Here is a 17467-nt window from a genome sequence, read left to right as displayed (position 1 = left end):
GCTTGGGTTGGAGGAATAATATGATTAATATCTTGACTTCCTTTCCTTTTTTTTTTTTTGATGAGAGAGAGAAAGAGAGGAGAGAGAGGAGAGAGAGAGAGAGAAAGCGAGAGAGCTTAAGTAGTTCAAATAGCTCATCTCTGTAATCTTCCTAACATCTCTTGAGAAGACTTGGGCTTTTAACTCTGGCTAGCTGAGCAAAAAACAACTCTGAGGCTCAGCAGCCACCATGTGCAGACATCAGGAGGATGGTGTTCAGGCTATGGTTCCTGGCTAAGCCAAGGCTGGTTCCCATGGCTGGAGCCATCTCTGCGTTCCGTCTGTTTGACTGCATAATCTCTCATGTACATCACCCTTTTTCTATCTTTCACAACAGGCAGTCTCTTTGCATGTGTCATTTAAACTTTCTGTAGCAGAACATATTGAAATGTTTTGCCCCACTGCACAAAGCTGAGTGAACAGGAGGACAGGAATTTCTTTAAGAATCAGGAAGCAAGCAAGGCTTAATGGGCACACGGTGTCTGTCCAGTCTGCAGAGTAAAGTTCTCATCTCAAGGGCCCTTAGCTGTATCACATGACTTCAGGTAAAGCACTATTAATATGTCTGCATGTGGAAAAAGCAGCCTTGCTTGCAGTGCATACATCTTAGTATGTTTTCAATTTTCTACACTGGCTGGCTGTCATTTCAAATAACCTATTAATTTTCATAAAGGGAAACAGTACATTTGAATAAGATTTAGTAATATCGCCTTTCCTTTGCCTCCCCCAGGTTCTTTCCTTTCTCTCTACACACATACCTATTCTCTCTCTTTCTCCTTTCCTCTTAACACACACACACACACACACACACCATGTCATGTACTTTGATTTGGAATTAACATTAATAATTATGCCCTTCAAATAAGCTGGTATTCTGGCTTACTATCTACTGGAGAATCTTACAGGAAACCAGACTACTTCTGCCAGGCATACTGTCTGCATTTCCAGCTCCCATCTGTCACCCCTCCACATCTTTTCTCTCTACTTCATCTTGCTCAACCACTTCTAATTTATGCTGTCTTGCATGGCAAACGTATCTCTGTAAGATGCTGTTAAGTGCTTTTTAGAACAAGGAAGGATATAAATAAATAAATGAAAATTCATGTGGTAATATAAGTCAAACTAACCAGGGGGAATGACACTCTACAGGAATGCAGCTTTCCAAAGGCTCAGAGTTCTATTTCATCCTAGACAAAACTGTACTAAAATGGGTGAGTGTGGGCTTGGACTGGGCAGAAGTTGGCCGTCACCTGGACTCTCACCCAGTTCACTGAGCATGATCTGACTGGGTCCTATCCATTACTAGCTGTAGAGATCCAAGGTAAGTTATTGTCTCTGAACCTGTTTCCTTCTTGGTCAAAGCCCAGGTTACTATGACATGCATTTCCATGTGCACAAGGCTAAGCTTACTGCCTGGCACACAAGAGCTGCTCAGTGAAACCTGGCAGCCTTTGCTTAATCATTCAGCTTTAAATTCTAAAGAGAGTGCCATTTACTCTCTTCTGTGCTTTTCTTGTTTTTCTTTACTTTTTTCAAGGTCTGTGCCAGAGGTCAGATAAAGAGAAGTGATGCAGAAGACTCAGGGTCACAATACCTTGAAGGCTCTGAGCACTGCCAGGGGGTCATCACTTGTGAGTCGGTGCACGAGTGAAGGCCAGGCCCGATGAGCCAGTGGGAGGAGTTGGTTCTTGTGGAACTGCAGAACCACTACACACAAACTCAGCACATCCAAGACCTAAAAGAAAGGACAGGACTTCAACAGACAGTAGGGGCTTAAAAACAGATGCCTGGGACCAAGTCCCTGCTCAACAGAGTGAGCCTGAGAAATGTATTAAGACAGTAATAGAGACTTGATACATCATTTGGTTCCAAAATAACATGAACCTAATGTCCTAGAGATTTGGCCATTCCTGTTGACCTCATTCCAGGCCAGGTATTAGGGGTACACACACAAGGACAAAATATATACACTTCCTTGCCTTTATAGAGTTTAGGGTCAGCTGGAAAAGACCGTAGATACCATTCAATAGAGAAAAGATTAGCTACTGTGCCAAGAAAGACTGTAAAGTATGTAATGTAAAGAGATGAAGAGAAATCCCTAAAGCAGACTTAGGAAAGTGTCTCTGAGGAGTGATTTCTAAATGGAGACACAAATGATGAGCAGGCACTAGTTCAGTGCAGTGAGGGTTCCGATAGCTGGATCACAACAAAGAAGATCCTATGGCTGGGATGGACCTTAGTGGTAGAGTGCTTGCCAAGCATGTGCAATGTCCTGGGTTCCATCCCTAGCATAAAACAACAACAACAAAAAAACTCAAACCAAACCAAACCAAACCTAAAAAACCCCGGAGCTTGCCCTGCTTAAGAAATGAGAGCAGCCAAAATAGAAGAGTGACATGGAGCTGGGCCATAAAAGGTCATGCTAAGAACCTTTCATTTTTTTGTTAAATATACTGGGGCATTTCTAGTGTTTTATCAGGGAAATGACATGTTTTCTGAAGGTCATCCTAGTTGTTGAGTGAAGAAGCCATGTGAAGGGGGTTGGGAAGAAGTGATGAGGCCTCTAGGAGCCCACAGCAAAGAGACATGTGATCACATGATTTCGGCAGAACCATGAAAGGATCTGAGCCTGTTCTGGAAAGGATTTGACTTCAGCAGGACCGTGTGACTTCAGTGGGGCTGCTTAGAGTCAGGTATAGGAAATGAGCAGCAAAGCCACTGGAACAGGGAGGAGGGGTAGGCTGAGGAGTTGGTGCTATCTGGAGAAGCAGGCAGGAAGCTTGGGCCATCCAATCTTACCAGAGAGGCCTGGGTTAGCCTAGATGCACATTGACCTTTTAGTCAACTGCTGAACACTGACAGCCAGCATCAATGGTAGGTAGTGGTCAGGACAGAAGCCTACACAGGCTATGCAAGGATGGATGCCCCAAAGAGTACACAGGGTATGTGCTCTTGAGTCAGACAGAGAGAAGCTGGCCATTGGAGTCTTACTAGGAGCCTCGTACATCCAGCTGACTACACACCAAAGTCATAGAATAGAGGAGGCCACACTTCTGGAGGAAACAGAGTCAGTAGGTAGAAAAGAAAGCTTAGTGGGACAGAAGAGAGCATGAGTACATGACTTTGGTGTTACTGTTTAGACAAGCTGCATCTTATTTCATGGATTCAAAACTGTCTATTTTCCCCCTCTTCCTGGAAACTTCTCTTTGCCTTTGCCCCTTTGCACAGCCAGATCGTCAACCTTTTCAAATGTTGCACCTCAGAGTCCTGCTTAGCTGGCTAGTTGGAATCAGAAAGCAAGCTCAGCTTCACAGATGAATTACCCTTCTCTATCATGGTGCCTGTTCATTATCTTGCTAGAACCTCCTAAACTTGAATATGTATATTGTATATTGCCTCCTCTTCACAACAGATAGAAAGGTCCAGGCAGACAGGGCTCACATCTGTACCACGGTCTTCTGCATGCCCTCTATATGTCTTGCATAAGGGCTCAATGAGGGAGGGAATGAATGAGTGTATGCATCACCCATCAGGCTCTCGTATCTTTATATGAACAATCCTGTGAGGGTTACATCCTTGTCCCCATTTCCCTCATGCTGATGCAAAGGCTTAAAGCTGTGAATGAACTTACTCCAGGTCATATGGCCAGGAAAGAGCAGAGGCATCGCCTTAACTCAGCTATGAGGGTCCTACACTGACAGGCCTAAAATAGTCACTCATTATTATTGAGTGTATGAAGTATCTGTGTGTGCATCTGTGTAACAAGTATGTGTGCCACAGCATTAATATAGAGGTCCTGGGAGTTGGTTGTAATCTGTGGTAAGCAGTTTCACCTGCTGAGCCATCTTGCTAGTCTAATTGACACTCCATTTTTTTTTTTTTAAAAAATTAAGACAAGTTTTACTGTGTAGCCTTGACTGTCCTGGAACTCATGTAGATCTGCCTGCCTCTGCCTCCCGAGTGCTAGGATTAAAGGTGTACACTACCAAGCCCGACAACAACTGATACACTTAAAAACTGCAGTGTGTACATAGCTGCCACAAAGATGAAGAGTATTTAGAAAGCTGTCAAATAGTGACGAGGCAGTAAAATTGAAGTGGAATGTGAATGGGCAGATGTCTCAGGAAGGCTGGAAAAGCTCCACAATACAGACCCTGATATTAGGGATAACTTGCAGATCAAGGTCCCTATCCTTTAACAAGAATACCGATGCAGAGCAATTTAGGCAATTGTCCTCCCTCCTGCTTGAGGTATAGAGGTGATGCTTTTCTGTGGCTTAAGGATTTTTTTTTGGAATGATTATGAGGTGTCTCCCTCCCCATAGTTCTTTTACCAAGTCACTTATGAGGTTCAGTCCTTGGATGGGGGCTTATCTGGAACTGCTCACACATGAGGAAGTCAAATTACAGAAAGTGTTAGTTTTTTCTATGATGAAAATACAAACAGAAACAAAGATAAGGATTCAGAAGAATAACTACCTTAAAGTATTAAAAACTGTATCCTGCATTAAGTTATCATAGGAATGATAGTCTTTCAAAGCACATGGTATTCCCTACCCTAGAGAATCAGCTCCCTCTTGGCATCTGGACTTACACAGAAAGACATTAAAAAGGCCGGGCATTGGTGGTGCATGGCTTTAATCCCAGCACTCAGGAGGCAGAGGCAGGCAAATCTCGAGGCCAGCCTGGTCTACAAGAGCTAGTTCCAGGACAGGATCCAAAGCCTGTCTAGAAAGCTTGTCTAGAAAAAAAAGAGACCATACAACTGTTGTACTACACACAGGACTCCTCTTGATGCTTCTTTTTCATGGACATCACACATGGACAGGGGAAAATGTGCTTGCTTATCCAGCGACCAGCGACCACACTTCTTGGACCTGCTGCTGTATGAGTGAGAGAAGGGCTGCACACTGACCTTCAGGCGGATTTTCAGATTCCTATCTGATGATAAGTGGATGCAGCGCTCCATCACATCCTTGGCTATCTGGATGTGCACTGGCAGTGGTGGCTCCACATCTGGAAAGGCATCATTCTCATCCACTGTGGTGGGGGATGCCTGCTCCTCTGAAAGAACAGAATTAGTGACAATGCTTTAGAAAGATCAAGCTTGATTGCTGGCTCCAGACTCTGGAATAGGGCTGTGGTGGTTTGAAAGAAAAAGACCCCCACAGGCTCATAGGGAGGGGCACTATTCAGAGATGTGGTCTTGTTGGAGTAGGTGTAATATGGGAGGAAGTTTGTCACTAGGGGGCAGGCTTTGAGATTTCAGATGCTCAAGCTAAGCCCAGCGTGATTCTCTCTGTCAATTCAGAGGTAGAACTCTCAGCTCCTTCTCCAGCACCATGTCTGCCTGAGTGCTGCCATGCTTTTTGTCATGGTGATAATGGACTAACCTCTGAACTGCAAGCCGTGTTTTCCTTTATAAGAACTACTGTGGTCATGGTGCCTCTTCACAGCAACAGACCCGAGACAAGGACTTAGAGAAAAATGCACAGTGGGATACTGCAAGGAATTTAGGCCAAACTGCACAATCAAGAAGTTCACCAGAAGTGGTCACCAGGTTCACCAGGAGTGGTGGTGCATGCCTTTAATCCTAGAGCCCTCGAGGCAGAGGCAGGTGGATATCAGAGTCTGAGGTCACCCAGTGAGTAGTACCCCACTTCCATTCTTGTCCTGTTCCCCCACATTTACATATGCAGCAAGGCTCTATGATAATGAATTTTAGCATGGGAGGAAGAATAACAACGTACGGGGAGGGGTAAGTCATGCGATAATAGATGACTTAAAACTTTTTTAGGGCACAGTTCTAATTTGGAGCCCCAGACTGGGCAGTGCCCTGAGTGGCCTTTTCTCTGCTCTCTCTTCTTTCCTTTCTTTTTGATTCATCCCTTGACCACACAGGGCCAAATTTTATCAGTCTATTAGCTTGTAAGATGTCTGGATGGCCAACACCAAGAACTTATTTATCTTTGAGAGCTGACATTATAGGGCAGCCTGGTGCAATGCATAGATGTAGGGCTTGGACAGGGGAGTCTCCACAACCTGTTAACACCTCCTTCCACTGTACATTACCTTACCTGCAGCAAAGGTATAAGGCATATCATTTGCTGCTAGGAGAGTGAGTGAGGAGGATACACAGCTCTTCTCATCTCTCCCTGCCTAGTACTTACTGCTTAAGAGGCAGAAGACCCTGTTCCACTGTCCCATCAGCAGCTGTGAGTGAGCATTCCCATTGAGCTGGGCATTGCTCACTTTTTTCTGGGTTCAGATTTCCTTTGCTGGAAAACCTTAGCCTCATAATAGAGGCTGTACAAGTTTCTACTAGATGCTATGAAGATGAAGGGATATGCATTTGCAGAATGCTTGGCTTTCTCAGAGAAAGGGACTTTGGATATATAAGTGCCTTTACATAGTTAAACAATGTTCATGCCAAACTTGTATCAAGACAAACCATCTTATGAAGTCAAGGGAATATAATACACATAAAGAATGACAACTGTAAGCAATGGGGCTAAACTGCTTCTCCTCAGAGGAGGGTCTGCTGTTTGAATTTTCTGATGTGGAGTGCTATTTCAGGGATGTGAGCTTCTGGCTTTGGAGGAAGGTTTGATTCATTCCACTTGATCCCAGCAATGATCCACTAGAACCAGATCTTTGTGTTTGTATCTCTCTCTCTCTCTCTCTCTCTCTCTCTCTCTCCTCTCTCTCTCTCTCTCTCTCTCTCTCTCTGTGTGTGTGTGTGTGTGTGTGTGTGTGTGCATATAAAGGCTAGAAGTCAAACTTGTATTTTGCTCCTCAAGTTATCCACCTTGTTTTTTGAAACAGGGTTTCTCTCATTTGGTCTGGGGCCCACTGAGTAGGCTAGGCTATCTGGCCAGGGAGCTTGGGGACCTGCCTATCTTCACAACCTGAGTATTGGGATTACAAGCCCATGCTACCACACCAAGCTTCTTATGTGACTTCTGAGGATCAAACTTGAGTCCTTATGCTTGCAAAGCAAGCACTTTATTGACTAAATTACCTCAATAGAACCAGAAGATCTCAATCACAGAAGAGCAGGTTTATTGATGAATTTTAGATCAGAATGGCTACCTTGATCATGAAAGGCCATGTCACCTCTTTCTCCAGAGGTACAGGTTTGGGTGGAGGTGCAGGTGTGGTTCACAGGAGGGTTTGGCTGGCTCAGCAGAGAAACAGAAGACAAAGCCTGAAAGAGTGCTGGCTGTGGGAACTGTACCAGCTCAACTCTGTTAAGAGCCTTGTTTGGACCTCCGCTGCTTGCCACTGCTCAGAAGGAATTTGTTGCATTCACTGCAGCGAGCTATACTTTCCTGTTATCCTGGACACATTGGCTCCAGCTCACCAGAATGAGAGCACAGATGGGAAAAATGAAAAAGAAAAAAGAAATCTGTTCACTTCCAACCTAACAAACTAATTTGGGACTCTGTTCAATTTAGGATAGTTCTGGGACCACCAAGCTCATTATGACTTGGCATTTTATATTTGCAGAGGCGATTCTAATAATTTATTAATCCTTCCATGACCTAAAGCTCCAGATTGAGTTTGTGAATAAAACAAGAGGCCAGAGCTGCTACTGGCTTGAACTCTCTTTTTCCTTTATCATATAAATAGGTAAGAAAAACACAGCAATCATTCTCTACCAATAAAGAAATAGACGAAGCCCATGAATAAGCAATGGGCCTAAGGGAGAAAAAAATGCCAGGAAGAAGCATAAATAAATATGTCCAATTTGGGCATTAATCAAAGACATGCGAAATAAAATAATGAGCCATTTTTAACTTGCTGAAACTGGAAAAAGTGAAACAGGAAATCACCATTGTTGGGAAGGTACACACTGATATGACTGTCTGGGAGGCAAACTGGTCAGCACTAGCTGATGCTCATATCTCAGACCCAGGAACCCTACTTGTGAGAATTTATAGATATTCATGTAGGAGGAAAAGATCACACACAGAATCATTGCTTGACACACTGTCTATCACAGCAAGGCTGAGGCAGCCTCAACTCCACATGGGGAATGGACACTTGGTAGCTGCCACTCCAACAATGACTTTGAAAACTTGGAGTGACCTTTATAACTAGACACAGAAAGGATGTGATACATTTAGACTCTAGAGCAGGAGGTGCTGGGTACAGACTAATGGTAGTGAGTCCTAGTATAAGCTTTACCAGCACAAAACAAAAACTATGGCTGCAACCATTAAAATCAGTTTTTGTTTTGTTTTGTTTTTTTTACATAAAATGGGATAAGTTTACACACACACACACACACACACACACACACACACACACACACACCCAGGAACAGCTGTGAGCACAGTGAAGTTTGGGGCAACTTTTCTTCCACTTTCTGGAATGACACTTTGTTTTCACAATGATCTCTTTCAAAAAGAAGGAACTAATGACAACAAATAGCAATTACCTTCCTCAGTTTCAAGGTCAGAAACATTCCCCTCTGCCACGTCCTTCTCTTTGAGGTAGTTCAGCACAAACTGCTCAATGTCCTCAGCTGTGGTGCTAGCCTCGCAGGCTGCTGGTGTTTGCCTTTCCTCCTCTTCTATACTGCTCTGCTGGAGTTGCCCAGTAGAACTTGCATCTGGGAACCAGTGGGCTGTAAGAAAAGGTTATCGTGACTCTGGTGATTAGTGACAGGCACCAGCTGGCACAGCCCTCCAAACCAAACTGCTCTGGAATACTCTTCTTTTTACATCTGGCCGGTTCCAAATTACTGCACATTTCAGAACCATCAGAACTTGCCCCGGTAAAGCCGACCATTTCAGGCAAGGCTCATTCTCTTTGTATTTTGTAACTATTTTATGTATACTGTTTGGTATGTGATTCTCCACACGGAACTTTTAACTCTATAACATGCCTACAGCATAGGGTGGGAACTCAAAACATAACAAGCAATACAACTGTGAGGACAAGATATGATCCTTATTAGATGGGCTCTGCAGAACTAGGAGAATGGACAGTCTTACATGGGACATTTTCTTAACAGAAAATTTTCCAGTGCCTCTTGACATGTCACCACAGAATAAAGCTTAAACCACTCCAGTAGTTTTTCAACTGTGCCCTGAGGGACCTTAGGCCTCTGCAGCAGTTACATAGTGGAAACCAGGTCAGGGTGAATGTAGACCATCTACTAGGGTCTAAATTCCTTATTCAACTACAGCAGCTTTAATTTCAACCATTCTTGGATATTGAGATCCTTCAAAGTCCTTAATTAAAAAAGGATCTGAATATTTAAAGAATAAAGCAATAACATCCCAATCTCACAGATTCTGGTGGGTCCAGTGCCCTCCCTCCCTTCTGCCTACAGCAGGAAAAAGACTTAACATTTTTAACACTTGCTAATCTCCTTTTCCTTAAGGAGAAGACAGCCTAGAGCCAGAAGAACAGCAGAAGGGAGGTGACAGGTTCAGACACTGTATCAGAGAGCAAATGCTTGAGATGACAGTTTCCTGGCCACTAGCTGGAAGCTCCTATTTGTGGAGTTAAGCATCCTTTTTTAGCTGAGATATGCCTGCCTCTGCCTCCTGAGTACTAGAAGTAAAAACATGTGCTCCATACATAGCTAAGTATGCCATTTCTTCAGTGCTCCATTCCCAGGTATATATTAGGCTCTGGGTACACTCTAAGGTGCTGCTGGTCCCCAAACGGGTAAAGCCTAGACCCAACATTTTCACTGCTGGGAGCCCAAACACTGCAGATTATTTCCATATTCAAAGCTAATGTCAGATTGGAAAATGTCTTTGCTCACAAATGGGTTTTAAAAGTATGAAAAGAAGCTCAACCTCACTCTTAATGCAAATTACAACTATAATAAGGTACAATTTTTCTCCTATTGGATTAGCAAAGATCAAAGGCTCAGTAATAAGACAGTATGGGTGAGGGTGTGGCAAAATTGGCACTTTCACATTGCTGATGGTGCTTAAATTGGTACAACCTCTTAGGAGAGCAATTTGATACTCTCAATCAAAAATTTAAATATAAAACTCTTTGAACAAGCATTTCTTTTAGAAATTTATGCTACTGATATATTGAAGGCAAAAGATAGAACATATATATATATATATATGTATATATATATATATATATATATATTTTTTTTTTTTTTTTTTTTGTGGCGGTGGCAAAGGATGAGAAAGAACCAAAATGGCAATCAAGAAGGGTCTGGTTAAAATCAGTGCCATGACACAGTGGGATGTGATACACAGCCCTGTGTGCATGGGGCACAACCTCCAGTGTGGAGTGTGACAGGAAAACTTCCTGGTTTTTCCTTGTTAACAACAATTGGCCATCAGTGCCTGGTGGTTCTGCCCTCCCTGGGAACCTGCTGCCTTTTGGTCAGTGCATACAAAGTGTGCATGTTCGGTTAAGTCAGTGCCCTCAAACATGTACCTGTCTTTCAAGACTTTTCACAAGTTCCTTGAAAGCAAACTTCCACTTTCATGTTAAAGAAAGGCCATCTGACGACAAACAGAAATGCCAGCTTCAAAAGGGCTTTGGTTTGTGAGTGACTACTAATTTCATTACCTATTATTCAAAATGCAATTAGATATTGGGTTGTTTCAAAACTTGTGGAAAATGTTTCCAATTTTGCTTTTCTTTCCCCACCCCATGTTCCAGTCTGTCTTAACCATCCTTATTTTTCTTTCTGCAATGGAGACCCTACTTGTCTACTTTAGTTTTAAAAAATGCTACACAGGATGTTACATCTTTCCTCCTTCAAATGACCAAAGGCATCAGAAATCTAAGGAAATTCAATTTTCAAAATCCAAATTCAGCTATCTCCTAAAAAGATATACCTTTTACATTTAAAATTTTCTTCTTATGTGTATTTTCCTTGAATGTATGTGTCTGTGCACCATGTGTGTACCTGCATTAGTCAAGAGTTCAGCACCGGAGACCCTGGGTCTGGAGTTACAGATGTTTGTGACCCACTATGTGGGCACTGGGAATTGAACCTGGGCATCCTGCAAGAGCAACAAGTGCTCTTAACCATTGAGTCATCTGTCCAATTCCCTTAGCCTTTTTGTAAATTGTTTAAATTCCAAGCTGAAATATAATCTAGTTCCCCAGTGTAGCAGAGGTGGGACATCTGGCCACAGAAGCTGGTCCCAGTCTGCAATGTCTAAGCAGTTAGCTATCCTGGTATGAGGTCCAGGTCAGGCCAGGCCTGGGTGGGTCTTGTTCATAGCTGCTTTGCCAGTGACTATTAGGTACAGATAGGTGTTGTTAGGATCTGAAATGCCTCCCAAAGGCCATGTCCATTAACTGGTGGTGACTCTAAGAGCTGAGACCTGGGTGGAAGAAGCAATCATTGTAGGTACACACAAGAAGGATGCATCTTGCTACCACCCCCCTTTTCTCTCTGCTTCTGTGTCCTGACTGCTATGACATGAAAAGTTTTTCTACTTCTTCCCTTGGTCTATATGCCCATAAGGATCTGTCCTATTTCCTATTTAACTCTGTTTTATACTCATCAACATTCTCTCCAAATACTCCATTCCCGTTGTGTCCGTGGGGTATTCACACCACTATTCCCTCTGCGGATAGTGCACTTAGAGTCCTACAAACAGTTCCACAGCCCTGTACGCCTGGCAGCCTCCTCCTCCCAGTCTCAGCCTTCACTAAATTTCCTAGAGAGGTCTTCCCTGACAGTGCAACTTAGAGTAGCCTATCCCTGTTCCTTCTTAGCATGAGGTTTTCATTTCCTTCAAAGAGCTTATCGGAGGCCCCCTGAGCTTGCTTAATGCTTCCCTTGTTTATCATCTCTTTCAGTCGCAGGAAAGCTCTATGAGTTTATCTTGTTCACCGCCACCTCCTCACTACTTAGTGTAGCATCGGACATATAGCAGGCATTCTTCATGAGTGAAGAAAGCACTCATGCTGTATGTGGTCATCAATGAATGAGTGAACTCCAAGTGTCACCCCTCCTGAGAAAGTTTCTCACAGGATCTTGGCCTTTTTACCTGACAGAATGAGGCCAAGGACCTTTCCCTTTGCCTCAGAGACTATGGCAGAACTGGAGATATGTTCTCTGGATAAAGGCATCAGGACCTAGCTCACTGTTTTTCACTCAATGATTAACTGTTCAGTTGAGGGATTTATTTATTTATTAGACACGGTCTTGCTATGTAGCTCAGACTGGCCTTGAAATCATGATCTTCCTGCCCGAGTTTCCTAGCAGCTGGGATTACAGGTATAATCCTACCAAGCCTGGCTTTTTTTTCATGGTACAAAATCGTGCCACCCTAACGGTGGCTAACATCCCTAGTAGGCACCCAACAGGATCAAATTATAAATGAAACAATTAAGTCAAACGGTACAATTAAAAGGTAAAAAGGAGGGGCTGGAGAGATGTCTCAGTGTCTATGAACATTGGCTGCCCTTGCAGGGGGGCCAAGGTTCAATTCCTAGCATCCTGTACTTCCAGTGCCAGGGGATCTGACACTCTTTTCTGGCCTCCAATGGTACTGCATGCATATGGTTCACAGATACACACGCAGACACAACAGCTGTACATATTAAATAAATAAATAAATAAATCTTAAAAGAAAAAAAAAAAAAAAAAAAAAAAAAAAAAAGGTTAAAAGAGCCTTGGTATAGCAGTGAAGAGCACTGGTTGTTCTTCCAGAAGGCCAGTTCCAACTCCCAGTACCCATATGGTGGCTCACAACCAAGTGTAACTCCAGTTCTGGGAGGTACAGTGCCTTCTTCAGGCCTCTGCAGGTACCAGCACACGCATGTAGGCATACACACTCATACACATAGAAAGTAAAAAATAATACAGTATTACCATCATCATCAGAAAATTCTAGAGGGTTGAGTATGTAGCTCGGTGGTAGAATACCTTAGCATATGTAGGGCCTGAGTTCAATTTCCAGAGCAAACCCCAACCAAAGAAAAAGCTTCTATCTGCTGCTCCAGCTCTGTGGCTGAGCACTTCCTGCTGTTCCAGCACAGATGCTGTCAGCTCTACAAGGCACCAGGAGCAGCATAGTATATTAGGAAGAATAAACTAGCCACAAATCCAACTTTATCCCTTATTAATATTGTGACCCTGGCTGAGCAGGATCTCACTGAGCCTTGGTTTTTCTTATTTGTAAAATAAAAAAATGCTGTTTCTACCTAGTCTGTGTGGTTTATATCCCAGCCATAGAGCAGGGCTCAATAAATGGCAGAGATATTCAAAGTATAAAATAAACACTGGAGCCTGACAATCTCCTGTGCCCTGTGGGGCTGGAGAAACAATCTTTCCAATGTCCTCCACAGCACATTCCTGAACATGAAATAAAATAAGACTAGGCAAACCAGGACCCTGGCTCCTATCTCAAGTGGCATCAAAAGGTCTTTCAATGTACCTAATGCTGCCAGCAGAGCATGCAGAACGCCGACAAAGGAAGCAGCTCTTATATCATAAAATTGGTCCAGGGTGGCCAAGACATCTTGAACTACATCTGCTACCAAAGGAAGTAGGCTAGCATCTGAGTTCCGAAGCATGACTTCCAAGACTTTTGGGGTATGAGGGTGCAGAGCAAGGTGACGTAGATTTAAAGAGATGCCATTCACCAAATAGTCTGAATTTTGATTGATAAGGTGCTGTACAGAGTCATAGCCACAAGCATGGGAAATGTCTACCATGGTGCTTGTAGCCACTTGACTAATGAGCAAGGTTTGGTCTCCAGCCTTTTCCAGTACTGGATAGAGAGCTGACATCAAAAGCAAACGAAAGTCTTTTCCTAATGCATAAGCAAACTGGCCAATCCCTTCCAACTGGATGCATATCTGCCAGATGTTACTGTTCATGGAGCAGATAGTGGGGCTTGGCTTTGACAAGGCTGGAAAAGGTACAACTTGGCAGGTGTGTGTACCAGATGTGATGGCCTGGAGGCCATGCTGCTTCACTGTCATCTCCTCCCCTTCCTCAGCTTCAATACAGGTAATCAAGTACCAGTTTTCTTCACTTGTGTATTCTTCAACTAGAGATTTCACAATCTCTCTCAGTTCCTCTGGGCCTATGCTTGTACGTTTGTTATGAATATCTTCTATATCCAGCCCAGCAGCCCCTATAACCAGTTCATTAAGAATCATGGCAGCTTGCTTTCGGTAAACTACGGACGCATGGTACAGTTCCATAAAGTGATCCACAAGCAAATACAGGTCCCCATAGTAACCAAGGAGCTGACAGATCTGTCGCAGGAGCAGGAAGACCCTCTCATCAGTGAAGCAGCGGAAGTATCTCCTCTGGACTCGTCTCCACGGCCGGGCCTCCGAGGCTTCTGGAGAAGCACTCAGGTTGTCAGGGTTCCAGCGCCGCTCTTCTACCATCTTGACATCAGCCACCTCTAGCTCTAGTACTTGGACAAGTGCTCTGGAAAGGCGCTGCACGTGGGCCACAGAATTGAGAATCACATGTACTTTGGGGCCCAATAGTTTTAGATAACCCAGTAACAAGGAAAGAGTAGAGAACTTGCCCTGGTCGTCTTGTGTGTTCATTAGGCGGGGAAGAGATGTGGCAAGCGCATGCAGGCTTTCTGACAAGATGTCAGCCAAGGCTCTGCTGCCCACCACTACTTTCTGCTCTGCAAAACGCCTTAGCACTGTATTGCACTGTGCCTGGACTTCAGGACTTTCATCATTTACTAGGCCAACTAACACCTTCAAGAGGGGACCCGTACATTCAACCAGGGACTGACTGCACTTCAGAAGTAGGACCTCCACAAGCTCTACCAGTTCTAGCCTCGCCTTCCAGTGCGGGTGAACTGAGACACACTCAATTATCTTTTTAATAAGGATCGCCAACTTGTCACCAGTGCTTTTTACCCAGTCTGTTTCCCTGTGAATCATCAGGGCTGCCACTCTGTGCTCAACTGTAGGCTTTGCCCGGGCCTTTGGGATCCTTGTGAGCTGTTCATCAGCCATGACGAAGCCCACTGTCTTGTAAAAGACCTTTAGGGAAGACACAACAATGCTGTGACCTTGTTTAAAGTCTCCTGTGAGAACTCTGGTCAGTGCAGTTGAGATTCCAGGTAAAAAGGACGCCAACAAGTCCCCCAGCTGCTGTTGCTGCTCCAGTTCAAACATCGGCCTAGGATGGTCCTGACAATCGCACTGAAGGAGGAGAACCTGTAGACACTGTAAGGCAGCAATTTTAATCTGCTTTGACTTCTCCTGTTCTGCCAAGCCCAGCAGTAAAGACACAGCAAATCCTAAACGAGGCAGGATGGAGGGCTCATAAAAAGTCAGAATGATGTCCCTGTAAGCTGAGTGCATCAAAGTGCTAAGTCCCTGGATCACAGCCAATTTCAACTCCTCTGACACAGCTGCAGGTTTCTGGGAGTTGGGAGAGTACAGACAGGCTGAAAGTTCCGAGAAGAGTTCCTGGAGAAGTTCTTGCTCCCTCACACATGTTGAAGAGAGGATGAAGGTGAGGCACTCCACCACACTCTGGATCAGGCGCTCTCTTTTGGGCCCTGGGGTCTTCAGGGCAAATCGCAAGGGAAAGAGGACATACTGCTGTAGTTCCTGAAGGGCAGAGTCACTCACGGCCTGTAACTGTGTCTGCAGATGTTCTACATTCTCCACCGTCTGTGCCTTTGTGAGCTGAACACACACTGGACGCAAGACGCCAAAGGCCTCCTCAGGAGTGTCAAACACCGCCATTGCACAACTGCCTTCCCTCACCAAGGAAACATCCTGCAGGCTGGAAGAGGGAAGCATCTTAGTAAAGAAGGTCAAGCTCAAAGCAAACACAAAGTGAAAGTCCGTCCGTCCGTCCACCCATCCACCCACCCACCCATCCACCAACCAAACATTTATGGGCTCCTAAGTACCAGCCATTGCAAAAGGGAGCAAGAAAACTGCAAAGAACTGGTTCCTATCCTTGGAATCTCTCCAGCTTAGTGAGGGATGCAAGCATACATCACAGTCTCTAGGGATTAGGATAGACCTAAGCTTAGGGTCTAAGTGAGCAGAGAGGAGACACATCCCTAGCAGAGCCAGAATTCAGTTTCATTATAGCATACCTGAACCATTACCTGGGAGCAAATGCCTAAGGTTCTGGGCTAGGCTAGAGTTTGGGTTCTAACCCAACTGGGCTGCTGGAAGAAGAGGCATATACAGAGTAAGACACAGTCCCAGTGTATAGGTCAGCGAGTTCTCACATATGTGCAGACCTGCATAAGCACTACCCAAAGCAAGACAGAATGTTCCTAGCACCCGAGAAGGCTTTCATGTCCTCATGTCCTTTACACTTGATTCCTCTTCCCTACAATTCTGACTTCTCTCTCAGGATTCTTCTCTTGCCTGTTGTCATTGAGGTGTGTGTGTGTGTGTGTGTGTGTGTGTGTGTGTGTGTGTGTGTATGTGTGTGCGCGTGTTGTTGGGAGGTTATGATCTTTATGTGGATGGTAAGAAGGAGGAAGAATCAGAGCCAGGCGAGACCGACTGCGACACAAAAGGAAGAAGGGTATGCTATGGGAACCCAGGAATGTACACTGCCACAGACATCACGGGAAGAGATTTCAGCAGCACAGAAAGATGGATGGCAAGCAGGAAAGCAAAGCAGACAGGAGTTGAGGTAATGGAGAGGCTGAGCAGCTTAGTGCCTGAAAGCCTTTCTTTTCTGTGAGGAGAAATTCAAACTCCGAGTCTGACAGTGAACAACAATAGATAAACAGAGCTTGAGGAGAGAAATAAAAGCCTCAAACATTCCCTTTGGGAAAACAGAGCATTCTGGGAAGACACAAAACTGTGGCCCAAGAGTACTAAGGACTGAGCCAAAGCTGGAGATATAAGTGTGTAACATTGTAAAATGTTGGCATTGGGTAGAGTGATCACCCACAGCTGGAATAGTGATCATCTAGTCTGGTGGGCTTGCACTTTTCCTCAACTGTCCATCTCCATCTCATGAGTGAGCACTCCGAAAACCAGTGGCCACAGGGCTGGCAGGCCAGAAGAGCCTGGTGTGCATATGGACCAAGACCTGTCCATTCCAGAGAGTTGTGCTGGGCTGTGCCTGCGAACCAAGAGAGCGTTCCAGTGTACAAAAAGATAACCTAGAGAGAGTCTGACCTCTGGAGTTCCACAGACCCTGTGAGGAAAGGTATTGCTGGCATCTATGGCCCCCAGGAGGCCAAGGAAAGGATTCTAAGCCTTTTCATCTATAACACGAATTCTAATCAGTATTAATAATAAAAACTTGGGAGTTAGATATTAGGGGGTGAAAGCTGAAAGATCAGAGAAGCAAAACAGCCAGTCACAAGCTCTTACCTCTACCTCAAACTGAAAGGGCCATCCCATCTCCACAAATCCTCAGACTGCATCTCTTGCTTGTCTCCTATTGCCTTATATTCCTCTCTCTGCCCAGCCATTCTACTCCTGTCTCCACTTCCCTAGTG

At 44.4% G+C, this 17467-nt stretch overlaps 1 protein-coding gene across 1 annotated transcript in view; it reads right to left on the bottom strand.

The window, feature by feature from the left end:
- The window catches only part of Tti1 (TELO2 interacting protein 1), a 47479-nt gene that overhangs the window by 12137 nt on the left and 17875 nt on the right, over positions 1-17467 (bottom strand). Inside the window, exons 2-5 of the mRNA XM_051187578.1 lie at positions 13430-15771; positions 8482-8670; positions 4954-5102; positions 1634-1774 (exon numbers count right to left, since the gene is read on the bottom strand). Coding sequence (XP_051043535.1) covers positions 1634-1774; positions 4954-5102; positions 8482-8670; positions 13430-15731 — 2781 coding nt within the window. The 5' untranslated portion in view covers positions 15732-15771. The remainder of the gene's footprint in view (positions 1-1633; positions 1775-4953; positions 5103-8481; positions 8671-13429; positions 15772-17467) is intronic.

This window comes from Phodopus roborovskii, unplaced genomic scaffold (genome assembly GCF_943737965.1).
Source record: "Phodopus roborovskii unplaced genomic scaffold, PHOROB, whole genome shotgun sequence".
Classification (NCBI taxonomy): domain Eukaryota; kingdom Metazoa; phylum Chordata; class Mammalia; order Rodentia; family Cricetidae; genus Phodopus; species Phodopus roborovskii.
Note: the sequence above shows the minus strand (reverse complement) of the source record. Positions and strands in the feature narration are given on the sequence as shown.